The sequence below is a fragment of the Triticum dicoccoides genome, chromosome 7A, assembly GCF_002162155.2.
Source record: "Triticum dicoccoides isolate Atlit2015 ecotype Zavitan chromosome 7A, WEW_v2.0, whole genome shotgun sequence".
Taxonomy (NCBI): domain Eukaryota; kingdom Viridiplantae; phylum Streptophyta; class Magnoliopsida; order Poales; family Poaceae; genus Triticum; species Triticum dicoccoides.
In genome coordinates, this window is record NC_041392.1 from 298,155,745 (window position 1) to 298,172,206 (window position 16,462).

Consider the following 16,462-nt stretch of genomic DNA (forward strand, 5'->3'; position numbering starts at 1 on the left):
GGCCACCATGGGCCTTAGTGGAGAAGAGAGAGGGCCGGCCAGAGGTGCCCCCCCTTTCTCAGTCCGATTTGGACAAGGGGAGGGGGCGGCGCCCCCCTCCTTCCTTCTCTTCTCTTCCTCCTTCCCTTCTTCTCCTACTTGGACTAGGAAAGGGGGGGGGGACCAAATCCTACTTGGACCGGGAGTCCAAGTAGGACTCCCCCCATGGCGCCCCTAGGGTCGGACACCTCTCCTCCCCCCTTTATATACACGGGAGGGGGGCACCCCAAAGACACACCAAGTCTTCTCTTAGCCGTGTGCGGTGCCCCCCTCTACAATTACATAATTCGGTCATATCGTCGTAGTGCTTAGGTGAAGCCCTGCACCGGTAACTTCATCATCACGTCATTACGTCGTCGTGTTGACGGAACTCTCCCTCGGCCTTAGCTGGATCAAGAGCTCAAGGGACGTCATCGAGCTGAACGTGTGCTGAATGCGGAGGTGCCGTATGTTCGGTACTTGGATCGGTTGGATCGTGAAGACGTTCGACTACATCAACCGCATTACTAAAACGCTTCCGCTTTCGGTCTACGAGGGTACGTGGACACACTCTCCCCTCTCGTTGCTATGCATCTCCTAGATAGATCTTACATGATCATAGGATTTTTTTTTAAATACTGCGTTCCCCAACAGGCGCCCCCCTCCACAGTTTACGCCTCCGGTCATATTCATGTAGTGCTTAGGCGAAGCCCTATGGGATCACTTCACCATCACCGTCACCACGCCATCGTGCTGACAGAACTCTCCTTCGACACTTTGCTGGATCAAGAGTTCGAGGGACGTCATCGAGCTGAACATGGCAGAACTCGGGGGTGTTGTACGTTCGGTGCTTCATCGGTCGGAACGAGAAGAAGTTCGACTACATCAACCGTGTTGTCAAACGCTTCCGCTTTCGGTCTGCGAGGGTACGTAGACATACTCTCTCCCTCTCGTTGCTATCCATCTCCTAGATAGATCTTGCGTGAGCATAGGAATTTTTTTAAAATTGCATGCTACGTTTTTCCACAATACCGACGTAGTTCAAGCAAACATCAGCGGTGCCGCGGTCGGCGCGGCGCACACAGAGGAGGTGTGCAAGCATTGCGCCCTCCTATTGCCGGAGGCCCGGAGCAGCAACACAACCCGACGTAAGCGGCAGACTCCCCCAACTGGGAGGTGGCGCTGGGGGAGTAGGAGGCGGCCTACCAGTCCGCATTGGAGGCGGCGCTCTAGCGCGCCCTCGAGGAGAGCCAACGCGAGGAGGACGCGCGCTGGGATGACTTGGAGGAGGCCCTCGTACTATCGTCGGCGAGGGACTGTGTCTACCCACTGCTGCTGCATGAGCCCAAGGCCAAGCCCGAGCACACGCCCACGCCCACGCCGCCCACGGAGCCCGAGCTGGAGATGTACGCGTGGACCGGCGTCCTCCGCGAGTGGGTGAAGGCATCGGCCATCGCGCCCTGGGCGCGACGACGTAGCAAGAAAAGCCCTACATGGATCCCTGGCTACAGCTCCACCTGTCGGAGGAGCACAACGACGACGAGCACCAGATGCATGCCGAGCACGAGGAGGAGCACATGAGGAGGAAGTGCGCCGAAAGCATCAGCAGGAGGAGCGCATGAGGAGGAAGTGCGCCGAGAGCCTCAGCAGGAGGAGCACGCGCGCCCTGCAGCAATTCCTCCGGGCCAGCCTTCGTCGACCTCACTGGCGATGACTGCAACAAAGGTGACACCTAAGACAGCGTGCTGGGTGGTGTTTTCTTTAGTTTTTTTATTTTTATTAATGTTTAAGTGAACTTTAATTATGTTAAATTTAGATGTTATTTTTTGAAATTGTTTTTTAAGTGGACGGCCTGGCCAATCCAAAGAAAAAGACGGGCAATCTCGGCCGATCAAAATGAATAAAAAACGGACAAAATTCGCGTCCGTTTGGTCACTCCAAAACACGTTTCCTGTGTGGCAAAGCGGACTTCAATCTTGGTAAGGAGTGTGGAAGGCGACGACTACCCGCGGTACCATTCAGCGATCTCCGTTTGCATCTCCGATCGTCTCGCCGGCGTCAGCGAGAATGCAGGGCGGATCCAGCGGCATCGTCTACGGCGGCCTCAAGTACCAGGCAAGCGACACCACCTTCTCGAAGCTTCTAGAACACTCTCCCGTGGCGCCCTCTTCCGTCTCCTTCCTCCTCATCTTCTTTTTCCCCTCTTCCAGGCGCGGTGCATCACCGACGTGCGCGCGGATGCCGGTTCCACCACCTTCCTCGCCGGAACCCTCAGCCTCAAGGAGGAGAACGAGGTACGTTTCTTGCGGGGGACTCTGCCCTGCACTGCGGCAATTGGAGTGGTGATTTCTTCTTTGGGTGGTTGAGAATGGTGCGTGATTGGATCTCGAATTCCTCGTGTCCAAGAATAGGTGCACCTGATCCGGCTGCTGCCGGGGGAGAACGAGCTCGTGTGCGACGGGCTGTTCTACCATCCCAACGAGATCTGGGACCTCAAGTCCTGCCCCTTCGACCACAGGCTCTTCTCCACGGTCTACACGTCTGGTAGAAATGCTCCGCTCTTTTCAGAACTCTCTCTCTCTCTCCCTCTCTCTTTTGATGCACTCAGCATTTTGAGACGCAATTCTAAAGCGTCTCCATGTGAATGACAGGCGAGGGTTATGGCGCGTCCGTTTGGAAGATCCCGGAGCTGTATGGCCAGTCCAACTCACCGCAGCTTGAGCAGCTCTTCACGCTCGATGACCACACGGACAAAATAAGATGGTGCGCTCTTGTTTGCCTTGAAGTTCTGTGCTTGCTCTAGAGCTACTTAATCTTATTTTCATATAGGATGCGTTTGTGCTTGTTGAATTTTAGACGAGATGTAACGAGAATCCCAGAATGCGTTTGTTGTTTAATGTGTCTGTGCCGGTGCACATTTGCAAAGTCCAAATTGGCAAATTATAATGCTCTGACTGGCCGTGCCAATGCTAACATGCAGCATGCACTGATATGAGAGGGTTTTAGTAAGCCGGGTACACTACACGGAACATATCAATTTGGCAGAACATACCTCACTCGTATCACAACACACAATACTTACTTACTTACGAAGCCTTTGATCCCAAACAAGTTGGGGTAGGCTAGATATGAAACCCTTTCACGAGGACTTCCCAGGAGGTCACCCATCCTAGTACTACTCTCGCCCAAATGGGTTTCATACCCAAAAGACTGGCTAGTTTTTACGTTGGCTCGCCAAGCCTATCACAACCCTTAGATATGAAACTCTTTCACAAGGACTTCCCAGGAGGTCACCCATCCTAGTACTACTCTCGCTCAAATCGGTTTCATACCTATACACAACACACAATAGATGATTTTTTTTACTATACAATTATTCTGAGTTACTGTTTTTTTAATTCTGATCTCTGTCATGGTTTTGTAAGTTTCCCATGTTATGCATATAATATTGGTTAGCTTTGCATATTGATATTTTGTGGAGGATCTGTAGTGAGACAATCTCTCTTTATGCATATGATCTTTATTAGCTAGTTTGTTTTTGCAGTGTTCTCTGGTGGCCACTGGGGAAGCATGATAAGCTAATTAGCATCAATGACAGAAACATTTTTCTCTGGAACATAGATCCATCAAATAAATCAGCCAAGGTGTGTCGATCATCCTTTTGTTTAACATACATTACAAATTCTTTTCATTATTTATATGCCTAATATGAGTTTATAAAATCTGAAACATCAATATCTCTATTAGCATCAGTTTAGTACTTCATCATGGTCCTAATTTGAGTACCGAAATTGCAGGTGATATCACAGGGATCTGCTGACATGCTTCCCAATTTACGTGGTGGAGCTTGGGATCCACACAATCACAACGCAGTTGCTACAATAACTGATTCGTCACTCCACTTCTGGGATCTCCGTTCTATGAAGTTAGTACTTTGACAATCTTGACCGCATCAGATTATCTGAGCTTATACTTATGTTTGGATTTTCAAATGCTGTACTTACATCTATGTGCATGAACTAATTGTTCTTAGGAGATCAAATGCAATTGAGCATGCTCATATCCGGGATGTGGATTATAACCCCAAGAAGCAAAACATAATTGTGAGTTTGGTGCATCTTGTTCTTCGGATAAAAACTATTTTATTTCTTCTATCAGAAGAAAAGCAGGTTAATGAGTTGCCTTTTTTGTGTGGTAACCCTGAAAAGGGGTATTTTTGTATTAGTTTCTTTTTCTCCGTTACCTTTCAACTTTGCAGAGTTTCTTTTTCTTGCACTTGTGTAAGTAACATAGTTAATATTTAATCTGGATTTGCCACTACTTCTTACTTAGTTATTGTTTGATCAAATTCTTTTTGTTGATTTTGTTTGGCAGCAGGTTTGAAATTTATCATTACCTTTTATAATAAGGTTAATTTAGTCCATTGGAACCTCAAATATTATTTTGTAAATTTTTGCTGAGTCGGGTTCTAGTATCCATGTCGGAGTAACAGTTTGCAAATTTCTTTCATTCAGCTTCGTTTGTTTATGCTGCTTGAGGTTCCCTTTTGCGGTGCAGGCAACAGCAGAGGACGAATTCGGAATTCGCTTGTGGGATCTCAGAATGCTTAAGCATCCTCTGAAGGATCTCCCTGGACATTCACATTGGTATGTTGGTGTATCTTATAGTAAACTCAAATGAAAATCTGTTTTTTTTGTGTATTTAGTTGATGAAATGTTCTAAACCTGCACCATTTGTTCTATGCATATTTGATGTGAATGTGTGCTCCTTGATGCTTGAAATCCTTCATATGAGTGCATATTCGTCCCATGTCAACATTGTTGTTACTTTTTATTGGTCTGGTGTTGTAGCACTTTACCACCTATATGGGATGATGCTGTCAACTCACCAATTTAATATATATGGTTACTAATTTGCTTTTGTGATTTCTTACTCCAGCGATCATCAAGTTAATTGACCTCGATATAATGATTTTTGCAGGACATGGGCTGTTCGGCACAATCCTGAGTATGATGAGCTGATTCTGGTCTCTCTCTCCTCCTCCCCCTCCCGCCCTCGCTCTCTCTCACGCGTGTAGTAATATAGTATATATCAATTTAAATTGTAACTGACTATTGAAACTTCTCTATAGAGTGCTGGAACGGATTCAGCTGTCAATTTATGGTTGGCTAAAGTTGGCACTGATGACTCTGGACCCGAAAGGTTTCTGTTACTCACAGATTTGATTAATTTGTTTGAGGTTGTAATTTTGATGCCCCCAATCTTATTTTCGCAGCCCTTCTGGTTCGCCCACTAGGCAAGAAGAACCATTACTGCACTCGTATACTGACTACGAAGATAGCATCTATGGTACCGTTGAACCTCCCTACTTGTATGTACATTAAAATTTTGACAAAGAATCACAGAGCTGACTGAAATTGTAGGAATTGCATGGAGCTCCCATGATCCATCGTTGTTTGCTTCTTTGTCTTATGATGGAAGGGTGAGTATCTGCAACCTTTTTGTTATTTATTGTAAATGTTGATTTGTGCTTTCTAATGTTACATTTTGTCTAACTGTTGAGAAATCCTCTGATGGTCAGGTTGTTTTAGAATCTGTCAAGCCCCACCTGCAGAGAAAATGAAGCTTGTTGGTCTATTTTCTCCACTTCATGTGTATGTGTATGAAATACTTGTCTTAGCTCTCACTATAGCTGTTCTTTAAGATTTCCGATGGTATGTCTTGTTCTAATAAAATGTTCTTTTCTCCCACAGGCAGGCTTGTTTGTTGTGCATATAATTGGTGTTGTAGAGCTTCGTTCTTGCCATTGTGCGTTCTGCTATAAGGGGCTGATGCGATGATTTGGTTCTAGTAACCCTGGTGCAATAGCAAGCCATTCATATCTCAATAATCACGGCGACGGAAGTCCAGGATGGTTGCTGGAGAAAAAAATGTAGTCACAGTTGAAAAGAATATAGCGCAGCTGAGATTTCAACAGTTCTCCTATATCTTCAAATTTTGTCACTAGTTCTTCATTTTGGATTTCGGGGAAACTGTGGATATCGGTAGTGGTAGTTAATTGCTGCTTCTGGCCTTATTAGAATTCTGATATCCGATGAGCCTGGTTGGCATGATGTGATGAAGTATGACTGAGCTGAAGTTTGTACTAGTGTTGTGATTTACAATATCAATGGATTTTTCTGTTTACCGGTCAATTCTTAATATTCTTGTAGGATGCTTTTCTGCAACAGATTGCAATATTCCATCTGTATCTTACAAAATGGCTTAGTCTAGGTCTAGTATATTTGTGTCTTGAGAGTTTTTCGCCTGAGTTGAATTGTACTCCAAATACTCTCTCCGTTCCTAAATATAAGTCTTTTTAGAGGTTTCACTATAGAGACTACATTCAGATATATATATATATATATATATATATATATATATATATATATATATATATACACGCCTTTGAAAGCATAGTTTCACTCATTGTGCTTTGTATGTAGTTTATTGTGGAATCTCTAAAAGAACTTATATTTATATTTAGGAATTGGAGGGAGTAGATGCTAATAGTGCTGCGGCTTGCAAGTCATCTGAAGACTAATCTCTGATTTCTTATTACTAATTCTAATTAATGAGAAACTTGTGGCTCCGATTGTGCGCATGAACAACCTACCGCCCGGGAAGGATCGCATGCTTATGTCTTTGCAACTACTCCCTTCGTTTCTAAATATTTGTTTTTTAGAGATTTCAAATGGACTATCATATACGGATGTATGTAGATATATTTTAGAGTATAGATTCACTCATTTTGCTTTGTATGTAGTCACTTGTTGAAATTTTTAAAAAGACAAATATTTAGAAACGGAGGGGGTACAAAACTGATATGCAAATGACAATTCCCGGCGGATATGTGCGCGGCACTTAATCACTTAACTAGTGGTTGGGCCTTGTCATTACGGACCTCTTGAGAGGAAGTTGTGCGTGTATTTCTCCCTCTGCGGAAATGGAACTTCTGCTTCCTTCTGGTCCTCTTCCTGGCTGGGAGGCCGCCAGCTTTGCTCGGTTTTCCCGGCGCTCTATGCTACATCCATCAGGAAGAACCGATCGGTCCAGGAGGCCTTGCAGGGTGACCGCTGGGTCCTCGATCTAAGGCATGCCAACAGTAGCAACATCGTCCGCCAAGTCATCCAGCTCGCTAGAGAGATCAGAAGCGCCGGCCTTGTCTTGGATGCATAGACGCCTGATTCAATCCGCTGGACGCAGCACAGCTCAGGGATGTTCTCCACCAAATCGGCCTACACCGCGCAATTTGCAGAGGGACAACTCAGTAGCTTTAGAAGCCTGATTTGGAAGATCTGGGCACCGGGGAAGATCAAGATGTTCCTCTGGTTCCTCCACCAAGACAAGCTATGGTGCAATGACAGGCTGCAACGAAGGGGCTGGACCAATGGCTACTTCTGCCCTCTGTGCATGAGAAACCTCGAGTCATCTTTCCACCTCTTCTAGGAGTGCCCAATCTCCCTGAAGGTTTGGAACCAAGCTGCGGCCTGGGCTGGTTGCCAGGCTCTAAACCCTGCTGGATGGAGCAGCGAGACTACGTCGACGGGCTGTGCCGAAAGGATCATCACCACTGCAGCCCCGGGAAACCGCAAGGGCACCAAGTCGATGATGGCCCTCATCGCGTGGCACATATGGTTGGAGAGAAACCCCTGCGTCTTCAGAGGGAAACAAGCTGACGAGCGGCACATCGTCGAGGCATGCCGCCGGGACATGGAGCAATGGCGCTTGGCAGGGGCCAAATGCATAGAGCAACCCTTCGGGGACATGGCGTGAAATATCGCCATAGCCACACCCTACTGGGAGCTCAGCGTTCCTAGTCACTGGTTGTAATTTTCTCCCATTCATACGATCACTTGATCGGAACCCCTTTGCCGCTCCCTCCTGCTAAATCAATGAAACAACAGCCACAAAAGCTGGTTTCTTCAAAAAAAAAAAACTTTCTCACAACACGTGAACATCTCATCCATCTCAAAAAGAAAAAAAGGACCTAAAAAAATCTTAAAATGAAAAAGAAATAAAAGTCTCGCTTTCATCTTTTAAAAATAATCTTAAAAAAATTCAAAAGAAAAAAAATCTCAATTTTATCTTCCAAAAAAAATCAAAAAAAAATTGCCACGGTCAACCAGCATGGGCCACGTGGCCATGCTGGTTGGTCACCATTCTCCCGTGGCTTAATGTGTTTGATGAGGACATTTGTAGTTACACCCAGAACCTCGGCTACTACCTATATTGAACCAATTATTAGTCGCGCATGTCAATTAAATTATTAGGTACTTTTGTTTTTTGGTAACGATTCTAATATTCATGAGAATACGATGCTGCCTAATTTGGATATGTTTGTGTTACTTATAAATGAAGGGTCCAACATGAAGAAGAATGATGACCATTGAAGCATGATCAAGCATGGAGAGGATGGCGTGTGCAAGGGGAACAAAAATGAAGTTTCCAGTGGAGTTTTCGACACTTTAAAGTCACTGATGACATACAAGGACATAGGCGAAATATACAAAAAAAATCTTTTATAAATTTCGTTCATATCTTATTATAGGTGCTTCGCCACTTTATTTTTATGTCAGGCCCATGTAATTTCGAAATAATACTCGTAGGCTATTTTTAGAGTCCGTATTTTAGAGAAAACGACTCAAGAGTGTTTCACCTTGTAAGGGTGGACAAAGTCACCTCTCTTTTTCCTTATATAAATACCACACCTGTTAGACTTGGGTTTTATTTTGATTAAAGTTCACCATAGCTACAACTTGCGTCCTTCGTTTGTGTTCAACAAACAGACCAAGACATTACAGAATGCCAGTTGATTAGTAAAGTTTTCCTCTTAAATTCGCAATATTCAGAATGCAATATCATTTTCTTACATGTTCTTAGTTTGTGGGTAGGAAATAGACCCATGTGGTTGGGTTGATCGTACTCTGGCTAATAACCTCTTGGAGTTGGTTTAGCGATTGCTATGGCGCGACGTTCTGGCATGTTCGTAGTCGGATTTTCAAAGTCGACTTTCACCGAAAGCGATAGCTACCTCTTATCGAAACATCGGGACACCCTCGCCTCTATCAACACTTGAATCGGGCGGGGTACAAATGTTGGGCAACTGTATCCAATGGTTGTAAGGGTCAGTTCTTTTGCTTGCTTTTAGAATAAACTGGAATAAGTTGCCCCCTACCAGCTTAACAATATACATTTTTCTTTATGAAAAATAGAAACATCCAGAACAACGAGCGGGGTATTATCTAGTTCAGTCTAGTTATAATAACAATAAAATACAGATAAAGCACAATGACTGTATACAAGCTCATTAAAATTATGTAGTGAGTCTAATCTTTATCTTTACCTCTTTATCTTTACCTAATACTAAAGAGGCTATTGCTTCTGCCCGTCCGTCATTTAAATTACTCCCGAAGTTGTCATAAATTACCTACTATGCCACCTATAAGTGAAAAAAAATAAACGATTTCATTTTTTTAAAGTCGTCGTGGGGCTTCATTCTTAAGCGATATTACCCTCATACATCACAAGCAGAGAACTGCCGTAGTGGTAAACGCTTCGGTACTTCACCCGGGAGACCCAGGTTTGATCCATGGATCACCCTTTTTCTCTTCTTTTTTCTGCAAGCACTCCCGCTCCCATGTACAGGCATGATGTCCCCCTGCTGTTTTTACTTCCCTTTTTTCGCCTTTTCTTTTCTTATTTATGTTTATGTTTTTCCTTTTTTAAATTAATTCGGTATTTCCAAAATATCCAAAGTGAGTTGAAGACTTTTTTTAAATCATAAAATGTCAATGAATTCAAAAAATGGTAGGGAAATCATAAAATGTTCAAGATTTTTAAAAACTGTTTGCATATTATAAAAAAAATCATGATTTCAAAACAAACGTTCATGATTTTTAAAAAGTGATCACGAATTCAAAACATATTCAACAATTTGAAAATAATGTTCATGAAATTTTAGAAAATGTTCACAAAATTCAAACATATATGTAAATAACGAAAAAAAACAAATCATCGCTTAGATAGAACTCTTTTAGGGTATACATAGAGGTTGTTTTATGATTTTATTTAGTCCATCACACATTGGTTAAAAAAGGGATTTTGTGTTCTATACAACCGCTTGCCCCAGATAAAATAGACACAACTTCCTATGGCTTAATTTCTGTAAGCTACACGAAAATGACTAAATGTCTAATTTGCCTTTATACATAGCTATGTTTATTCTGGTACTATAGTTGTATTGGTCATGAAAAACACCATGATGCTAGGTCAAGGTGAGACACATTATTCATCAGTCTAGCTGAGATAGGGTTCATCAATGCAGCTTGCTTAGCCAAAAAATATTTCATTATGGCGCCTTAGAGATCAAGTCGTGATGAGACCATCACATTTTCAACTTTTAAAATGACTTCTTAAAAGTCCCTTGTCTCATCGTGATATGATTCACACATAGTTTATGAATAACATTTTAAAAGTCCTTATCTTATTTAAACATAGTTTGATTATTTTTTTTCCTTTGCAACACACAAACATACTATTTGCTATTGTGTGATAAACTACAGACACGGTTGGTCGATGATTTTGTTCATTCAGGGCCAGATGATTTACGTATGATTTGTGAAAACGAGTGTAATGACATTACTTAACTAATATATTCTCGTTTCACCCGCAAAAAAAAAAAGAAAAAAAAAGAATGCGACCTACGGACACGAGTAGCAGAAAAGAAGACCAAAACCGCGATCCAGCTTAATTAGTACACTCGCCGTACGCTTGTATACTACTCCATCTCGAAAGTTCGAACACACTACTGATCCATAGGGCTCCCATGTCGCCGCTGTCTCCGCGACTGCTTCGCCGCCGCCGTCGCCGCGGCGCTCTCTCCCTGCCCTGAGATCTCCGTCCGCCGGGCCCGGGATGGTCCTGCCGCGCCGGCGCGGCGGCCACAACCACCACCCGTGCCCGTGCCCGCGCCGCGCCGTTCTGCCGGCGGCGGCGCTACTGCTGCTCTTCCTCCTCGCCGCCGTCACGCTGCTCTACGTCTCCCCGCCGCCTCTGTCCGACCACCCGGCCCTCGCCTACTCCCGCCACCGCTCCCCGCATGCTCTGGTACTCCACTGCTACCCTACTTGCTTCTACCTTTTCCTTCACATCTCTCGATCTAACTCGTGTCGTTCCACGCGTGTGCTTTCGCAGCTGAACAGCTCTGGCGGCGGCAGCCTAGTGGAGCCCGGGCGCCGCGAGATTTCCCGCGTTCCAGTAAGCATGTGCTTCCCCGCTTAGATTAAGCGAGCTAGTTCCTCATTGTGTTCAGTATTCACCCAATCGATTTAGCATTTAGAGAACCAAATCAATTGCACATGATTATTGTGTTCTGTTTGGTGGAGTATTGACTTAATGACTTGAGTACGCTGCATTGCTCCTGTCTTTGTAGCCAATCGTTCTGTTTATGTGGTTATTGCTTTAACTGGGAGATATAAGTGGACTAGGTTCAATTTAGTGTGCCATTGTAAGTAAATTAGTTGGTGGTAACCTATTTGGCTGAGCTCCCTTTCTATCTTATTTCAGAAGAACTTATATTTGCATGCTCCAGCGTATTTCTGAACTTGTTTCCATGGGTTTGTAGAGGTGTGAGTTAAAGTGGATTTTTGTTTTTCTGTGCCGCTGCAGATTATTTCCAGTCTAGACCTTTTCCCCTTTTGGTAAACCTTTTTTTTTTCTGGCTAAAGTATGTTAAAATAGAACTTTGTTTTCAGGATTGCTTAGTTAGTTTCAATTTCTCAAACTGCAGAAAGGTGGTTGGACTGCGACAGATGGCCTCTGGGGTTCGAAGCTCGCTAGCAAATTCTATGGGTGCAGCAACTCAAGCAGCAAGTTTCTTGGTGCGCAATATTTTTTGCCATAGATGGTTGATTAGAATTTGCAGTACCCACATAGGCCATTTCAGATATTAGATTTGTTCTACCATCTTACAATCTTATAATGCATATCCTGGAAATGGTGTTGGTGGTAGCGGTGCCTCTGAAGTGTTTCAAATTGTGCAGATTCAGGTGTTATGACACACCCAGACCGTTATTTGATGATTGTTACAAGTGGGGGCCTCAATCAACAGAGAACAGGGGTAAGACATGTGCAACTGCCACATGTTCCTGCTCGAATATTATAATGCATGTAGATGTGTATGGCAAAACATGTAAACAACCAGTTTAAATATGTGTATGAAGAAAGCCTACTGTCTTAATACGCTCTCATTCTCTTAGTGCTAGAGCTTGAGTTTGTTTTTGTAATATTATTATTTCATTTACTCTATCTGCTCCAAAATACCAAGGGTTCTTTTCCAGGTTTACTATGTTTTAGATATCCCGATTATAAATGAAATAATCATTAGGAAATGTATTTTCAAGTGGCTAAACTAATACTGGATTCAGTATTAGAACTGAGCTGGTATCGTTACATATGAATACAAATGCATAACAAAGCAAACTTATTGATACACATATGCAACTTGCTTGCGTTTTTGAATTTTGAAAAGATGTGGTTTCTAGGCAATATCACCTGAAGAAGCAGGTAGCCTATTTCCCACATATCCAGAATTAAGCGTGCAAATATGGATCATATCTTCTCATGAGTATTGTAAGTAGTACTTCACATAAAACACAACACAAGTTAGAGCTTGTATTCTCTTGCAATATTTAAAACCATTAGTAATCTTCAGTCAGACTTTGAACAGTATAGGCTAATTCTGTGAACAGTTAGGCACCTCCCGAGTATAGTACTCCCTCCGTCCCAAAATAAGTGTCTCAATTTTGTACTAATACAAAGTTGTACTAAGCTTGAGACAGTTATTTTGGGACGGAGTGAGTAGTGTGTAAGGATGTGGCAAAGCTTGAAGTCTGAGGTCTCTGCAATTTTATTTTGGAAGTGAGTAAGCTGAGGAGTGTCTCTTCATGTTTCACAGCTAACTCTGTAGTAGCTATGTGTGTTTTCTGATTACATATTATGATGTTCATAACTATGCCCATTATCCTGATTAACGTGTGCTTCTTCTCAGATAATTGATGCTGTTGTTGCTGCACGTATTTTAAATGCAACACTTGTTGTTCCCAAATTGGACCAAACCTCCTTCTGGAAAGATGCAAGGTTTTTTCGAGTACCAACAATTTCTCATCCTAGCCTTCTAGGTCTGCTCATGTTTTTAAGAAGACTGAAATGTGTTGTTTGTGTTTATACCATTTCTCTGCACTCTGCAGTGACTTTGCTGAAATTTTTAACGCCGACTGGTTCATCTCATTTCTATCAAAGGATGTAAGGATTGTGAAAGAGCTTCCAAAGATAGGAGGTAAACTGTGGGCTCCTCATAGAATGCGTGTGCCCCGCAAATGCACTCAGCGATGTTACTTGAACCGTGTGTTGCCTGCACTTATTAAGAAACATGTAAGTATTTGCTCAACTTATTTATCGCATACTCGTGCTCCTCATTTGGATGGTATGAACTGTGAAATAGAGACATTTCGTATGCAAGTATACGAAAGGCCCCAATAGTACATATGCATATTTATATTAAAAGAGGAATATGCACATAAAAGAGGAGTATGTACAAGGCATTTGTAGACTCCATGCTGTGGAGCACTAGGACAATAGGTTATGTAGCTATGCTTAAACCTGAATTTAGACAACAACCTGTGTGATCATATTGATTTTCAAAATGACTTCTTCTGCTGGGGAACTGTTAAGAACTCTTTTTGGTAAAGAAAATGTTACTACTTCATTTTGTTAGCATTTTCCGAAGCTGTAGCCCCCTATTAGAAGTTGTTTTTGTGACAATGTAAGAGAATTGACTTCTGTGATTAAATTACTAGGGTAGCTTATATCTCTTCTTTCACCTGATGCAGGTTGTTCGACTAACAAAATTTGATTATAGGCTAGCAAACAGGTTGGATTCTGATCTGCAAAAGCTGAGATGCAGAGTTAACTACCATGCATTGAGATTTACTGACCCAATACAAGAAATGGGTGAAAAGATAATACAGAGAATGCGGGAGAGGAGCACGTATTTTATTGCTCTTCATTTAAGGTGCTCCCACTTCAAATTTTCATGATTCAGCTCACATTTTTCTTTGATGCAAAGTGAGAGAAAGCTTATCGATATACGACCTACTGATTTGGTATTGTAGATTTTCAAATTTTGTTCTATAATGCTGGTCAAACATAGAGAAGTTTGATTTTTCAAAAAAACTATACACTATATTTTGGAACGGAGGGAGTATTAGGTTATCTCATTCTGTGCTGTGAACAGCATAGTTTGATATGAGTCAAGACAGTTTAGAGCACAAGGATCGGTTAACTGGGCTGGGGATGAGCATAATGCTAGCTTCTTAGCAAGTATGTTATTGATATTATGAGCATGATGCCTTGTTTACCAGGAACACCCTAATTGAGCATAGTCTACGGGGGGGATGTACAAAGGAGTGAAGGGAGATGTCTATAAGTTGCTGGTCAACACTCTCTACCTAATAATAATATTATAGGGAGGAAGCTTCCTTGGTTGTTGGTCCGTCATACCCATCATGCCACCTATAAGTGATGGGAAAACGGTTCAACGTCCTCAGGCCCATTCCGGATGCGTTTTGATCGCTAGAAAGCATTCGACAGCCAAACGCCTCTGGCTCTGATCGTAGGCTGGGCTGACAGCCCATTTAGTGGAGATGCAAGCCTGTTCAGGCGAGAATCTACCCCAGGTCAGTAGTTGCTAAAACGCTTGGTGGGTCAGCCTGTCAGTGCTCGCACGCTTCTCTTTGTGTGCTTCTCCTCTCTACTGTTCGCTGGAAGGGGAAAAATCAATTGAAAATGAACAGGCTGCTGCTCCCAAAAAAAAAAACCAGCCGCTCCTCACTTCAGGAAAAATCGCCCGCCTGGTTTTCTGACAACTAAAATCATTATGACAAACAATTAAGTATGGTCCTCTGTATATTTGGCTGCTAGGTTCGTAGGATTAATTGCACACTTGGCTAGTGAAGTAAACCACTATTGTCTATGTCTCCATCAGCAAATGTGATTTCTGGCCCTACTTCTCAAAACAAAAATGTACTGTCAAAGCTACAAAAATGTTTACCCCAATTGCTGTGCACTCCTTTTTTAGGGGGGATATTTAGTTTTAATGTTGTCAATGTTTTGTGATGCCAGATTTGAACCAGATATGCTTGCCTTTTCTGGGTGCTACTACGGTGGTGGAGAAAAAGAGAAGAGAGAACTTGGTGTGATACGGAAGAGATGGAAAACCTTGCATGTGTGTATGATATCATAATGTATTGTTAGGTACTTAGTCATGAAGTCACATATAAATATTATGAATGCAATCTTTGCTATTTTGCATTTCAGGCTAGCAATCCAGAGAAAGAAAGAAGGCACGGTAGATGCCCGCTAACTCCTGAAGAGGTGGGGTTGATGTTGAGGGCACTGGGCTACAGAAACAATGTTCATATTTATGTTGCCTCTGGAGATATATATGGTGGGGCAAAGACATTAGCACCCCTGAAAGCGCTCTTCCCCAATCTTCATACCAAAGAAACAGTAGCAAGCAAAGATGAGCTGGCTCCGTTCTCAAAGTACTCATCTCGCATGGCCGCACTTGATTTCATTGTCTGTGATGGAAGCGATGCTTTTGTGACCAACAACAATGGTAATATGGCCAAAATTTTGGCTGGGCGAAGGTATAACCTTATTCTGCTGATATCCCTTGGTTGTCATCATGGTTTTCCTTGTATAGGGATCTAATGTTAGTTCTGACCATACATTGGTGGCCGTGGCAGGAGATATCTTGGGCATAAGAGAACGATCCGACCAAATGCGAGAAGGCTCTACTTGTTATTCTTGAGCAGAGGAAACATGCCCTGGGATGCATTCTCCTCCAAAGTGCACATGGCCCAGAAAGGATTTATGGGGGAGCCCAAAGAGCTGAGGCCAGGAAGGGGGGAGTTCCACGAGAACCCCTCGACATGTATATGTGAAAACACCGATCCCAAAACACCGACCAAACCTAACCTTCAAAGCGAGCAAGGATTGAGTAATGGCAGCGAGGGAGGGAAAGCCATTACCGAGCCCACAGTTGCTAATCATACCAACGAGGAGTTGGGAGGATCCAGTGCGGAAGAAGATGACACTAGCGCGGAGAAAGAAGACGACACTAGTGCGGAGAAAGAAGATGACACTAGTGAAGAGAAAGAGGAGATAGCTGACCCGGAAGCGGAGGATGATGCGTTGGTGAGACCAGATGATCCTGAGTTGGAGGAGGTTCTTTCAGATTAGACAAGTTACCCAGGCCGTAGGTATCGTTAACCAGCCGGCAGAGTTTTGGTGAGCAGCTGATGGAATTTTTGCCCCTTTAAATGTACATATTTTGTGTGTG

The 16,462-nt window shown here is 43.2% G+C and overlaps 2 protein-coding genes across 3 annotated transcripts in view; both read left to right on the forward strand.

The window, feature by feature from the left end:
- Window positions 1-1,977: 1,977 nt before the first annotated feature.
- Window positions 1,978-6,212, forward strand: LOC119329957 (WD repeat-containing protein DWA2-like). 2 transcript variants are annotated; one of them, XM_037603062.1, is made up of 14 exons: window positions 1,978-2,133; window positions 2,229-2,312; window positions 2,430-2,562; window positions 2,670-2,781; window positions 3,563-3,662; window positions 3,816-3,943; window positions 4,052-4,121; window positions 4,576-4,664; window positions 4,999-5,044; window positions 5,150-5,220; window positions 5,294-5,367; window positions 5,442-5,500; window positions 5,600-5,678; window positions 5,772-6,212. In XM_037603062.1, exons 1-13 carry the CDS (start codon window positions 2,086-2,088, stop codon window positions 5,639-5,641), a joined length of 1,056 nt encoding a protein of 351 aa, XP_037458959.1. In that variant the 5' UTR covers window positions 1,978-2,085; the 3' UTR covers window positions 5,642-5,678; window positions 5,772-6,212. The 2 variants fall into 2 exon arrangements, with proteins under 2 accessions (XP_037458959.1, XP_037458958.1); XM_037603061.1 differs by having other exon boundaries at window positions 1,979-2,133; window positions 5,600-5,672.
- A 4,639-nt stretch (window positions 6,213-10,851) lies between these two features.
- The window catches only part of LOC119329248 (O-fucosyltransferase 6-like), a 6,381-nt gene continuing 770 nt past the window's right edge, over window positions 10,852-16,462 (forward strand). Inside the window, exons 1-10 of the mRNA XM_037602261.1 lie at window positions 10,852-11,166; window positions 11,254-11,316; window positions 11,849-11,939; window positions 12,102-12,178; window positions 13,109-13,197; window positions 13,308-13,491; window positions 13,950-14,131; window positions 15,241-15,343; window positions 15,436-15,767; window positions 15,867-16,410. Coding sequence (XP_037458158.1) covers window positions 10,975-11,166; window positions 11,254-11,316; window positions 11,849-11,939; window positions 12,102-12,178; window positions 13,109-13,197; window positions 13,308-13,491; window positions 13,950-14,131; window positions 15,241-15,343; window positions 15,436-15,767; window positions 15,867-16,362 — 1,809 coding nt within the window. The 5' untranslated portion in view covers window positions 10,852-10,974 and the 3' untranslated portion in view covers window positions 16,363-16,410. The remainder of the gene's footprint in view (window positions 11,167-11,253; window positions 11,317-11,848; window positions 11,940-12,101; window positions 12,179-13,108; window positions 13,198-13,307; window positions 13,492-13,949; window positions 14,132-15,240; window positions 15,344-15,435; window positions 15,768-15,866; window positions 16,411-16,462) is intronic.

Excerpts from the sequence above, each read along its gene's own strand:
- LOC119329957 (XM_037603062.1), top strand. The coding sequence starts at position 2,086 with ATGCAGGGCGGATCCAGCGGCATCGTCTACGGCGGCCTCAAGTACCAG. Across the intron at positions 2,313-2,429 it reads GCCTCAAGGAGGAGAACGAG|GTGCACCTGATCCGGCTGCT; the intron begins GTACGTTTCTTG and ends GTCCAAGAATAG. Across the intron at positions 2,563-2,669 it reads CTCCACGGTCTACACGTCTG|GCGAGGGTTATGGCGCGTCC; the intron begins GTAGAAATGCTC and ends TGTGAATGACAG.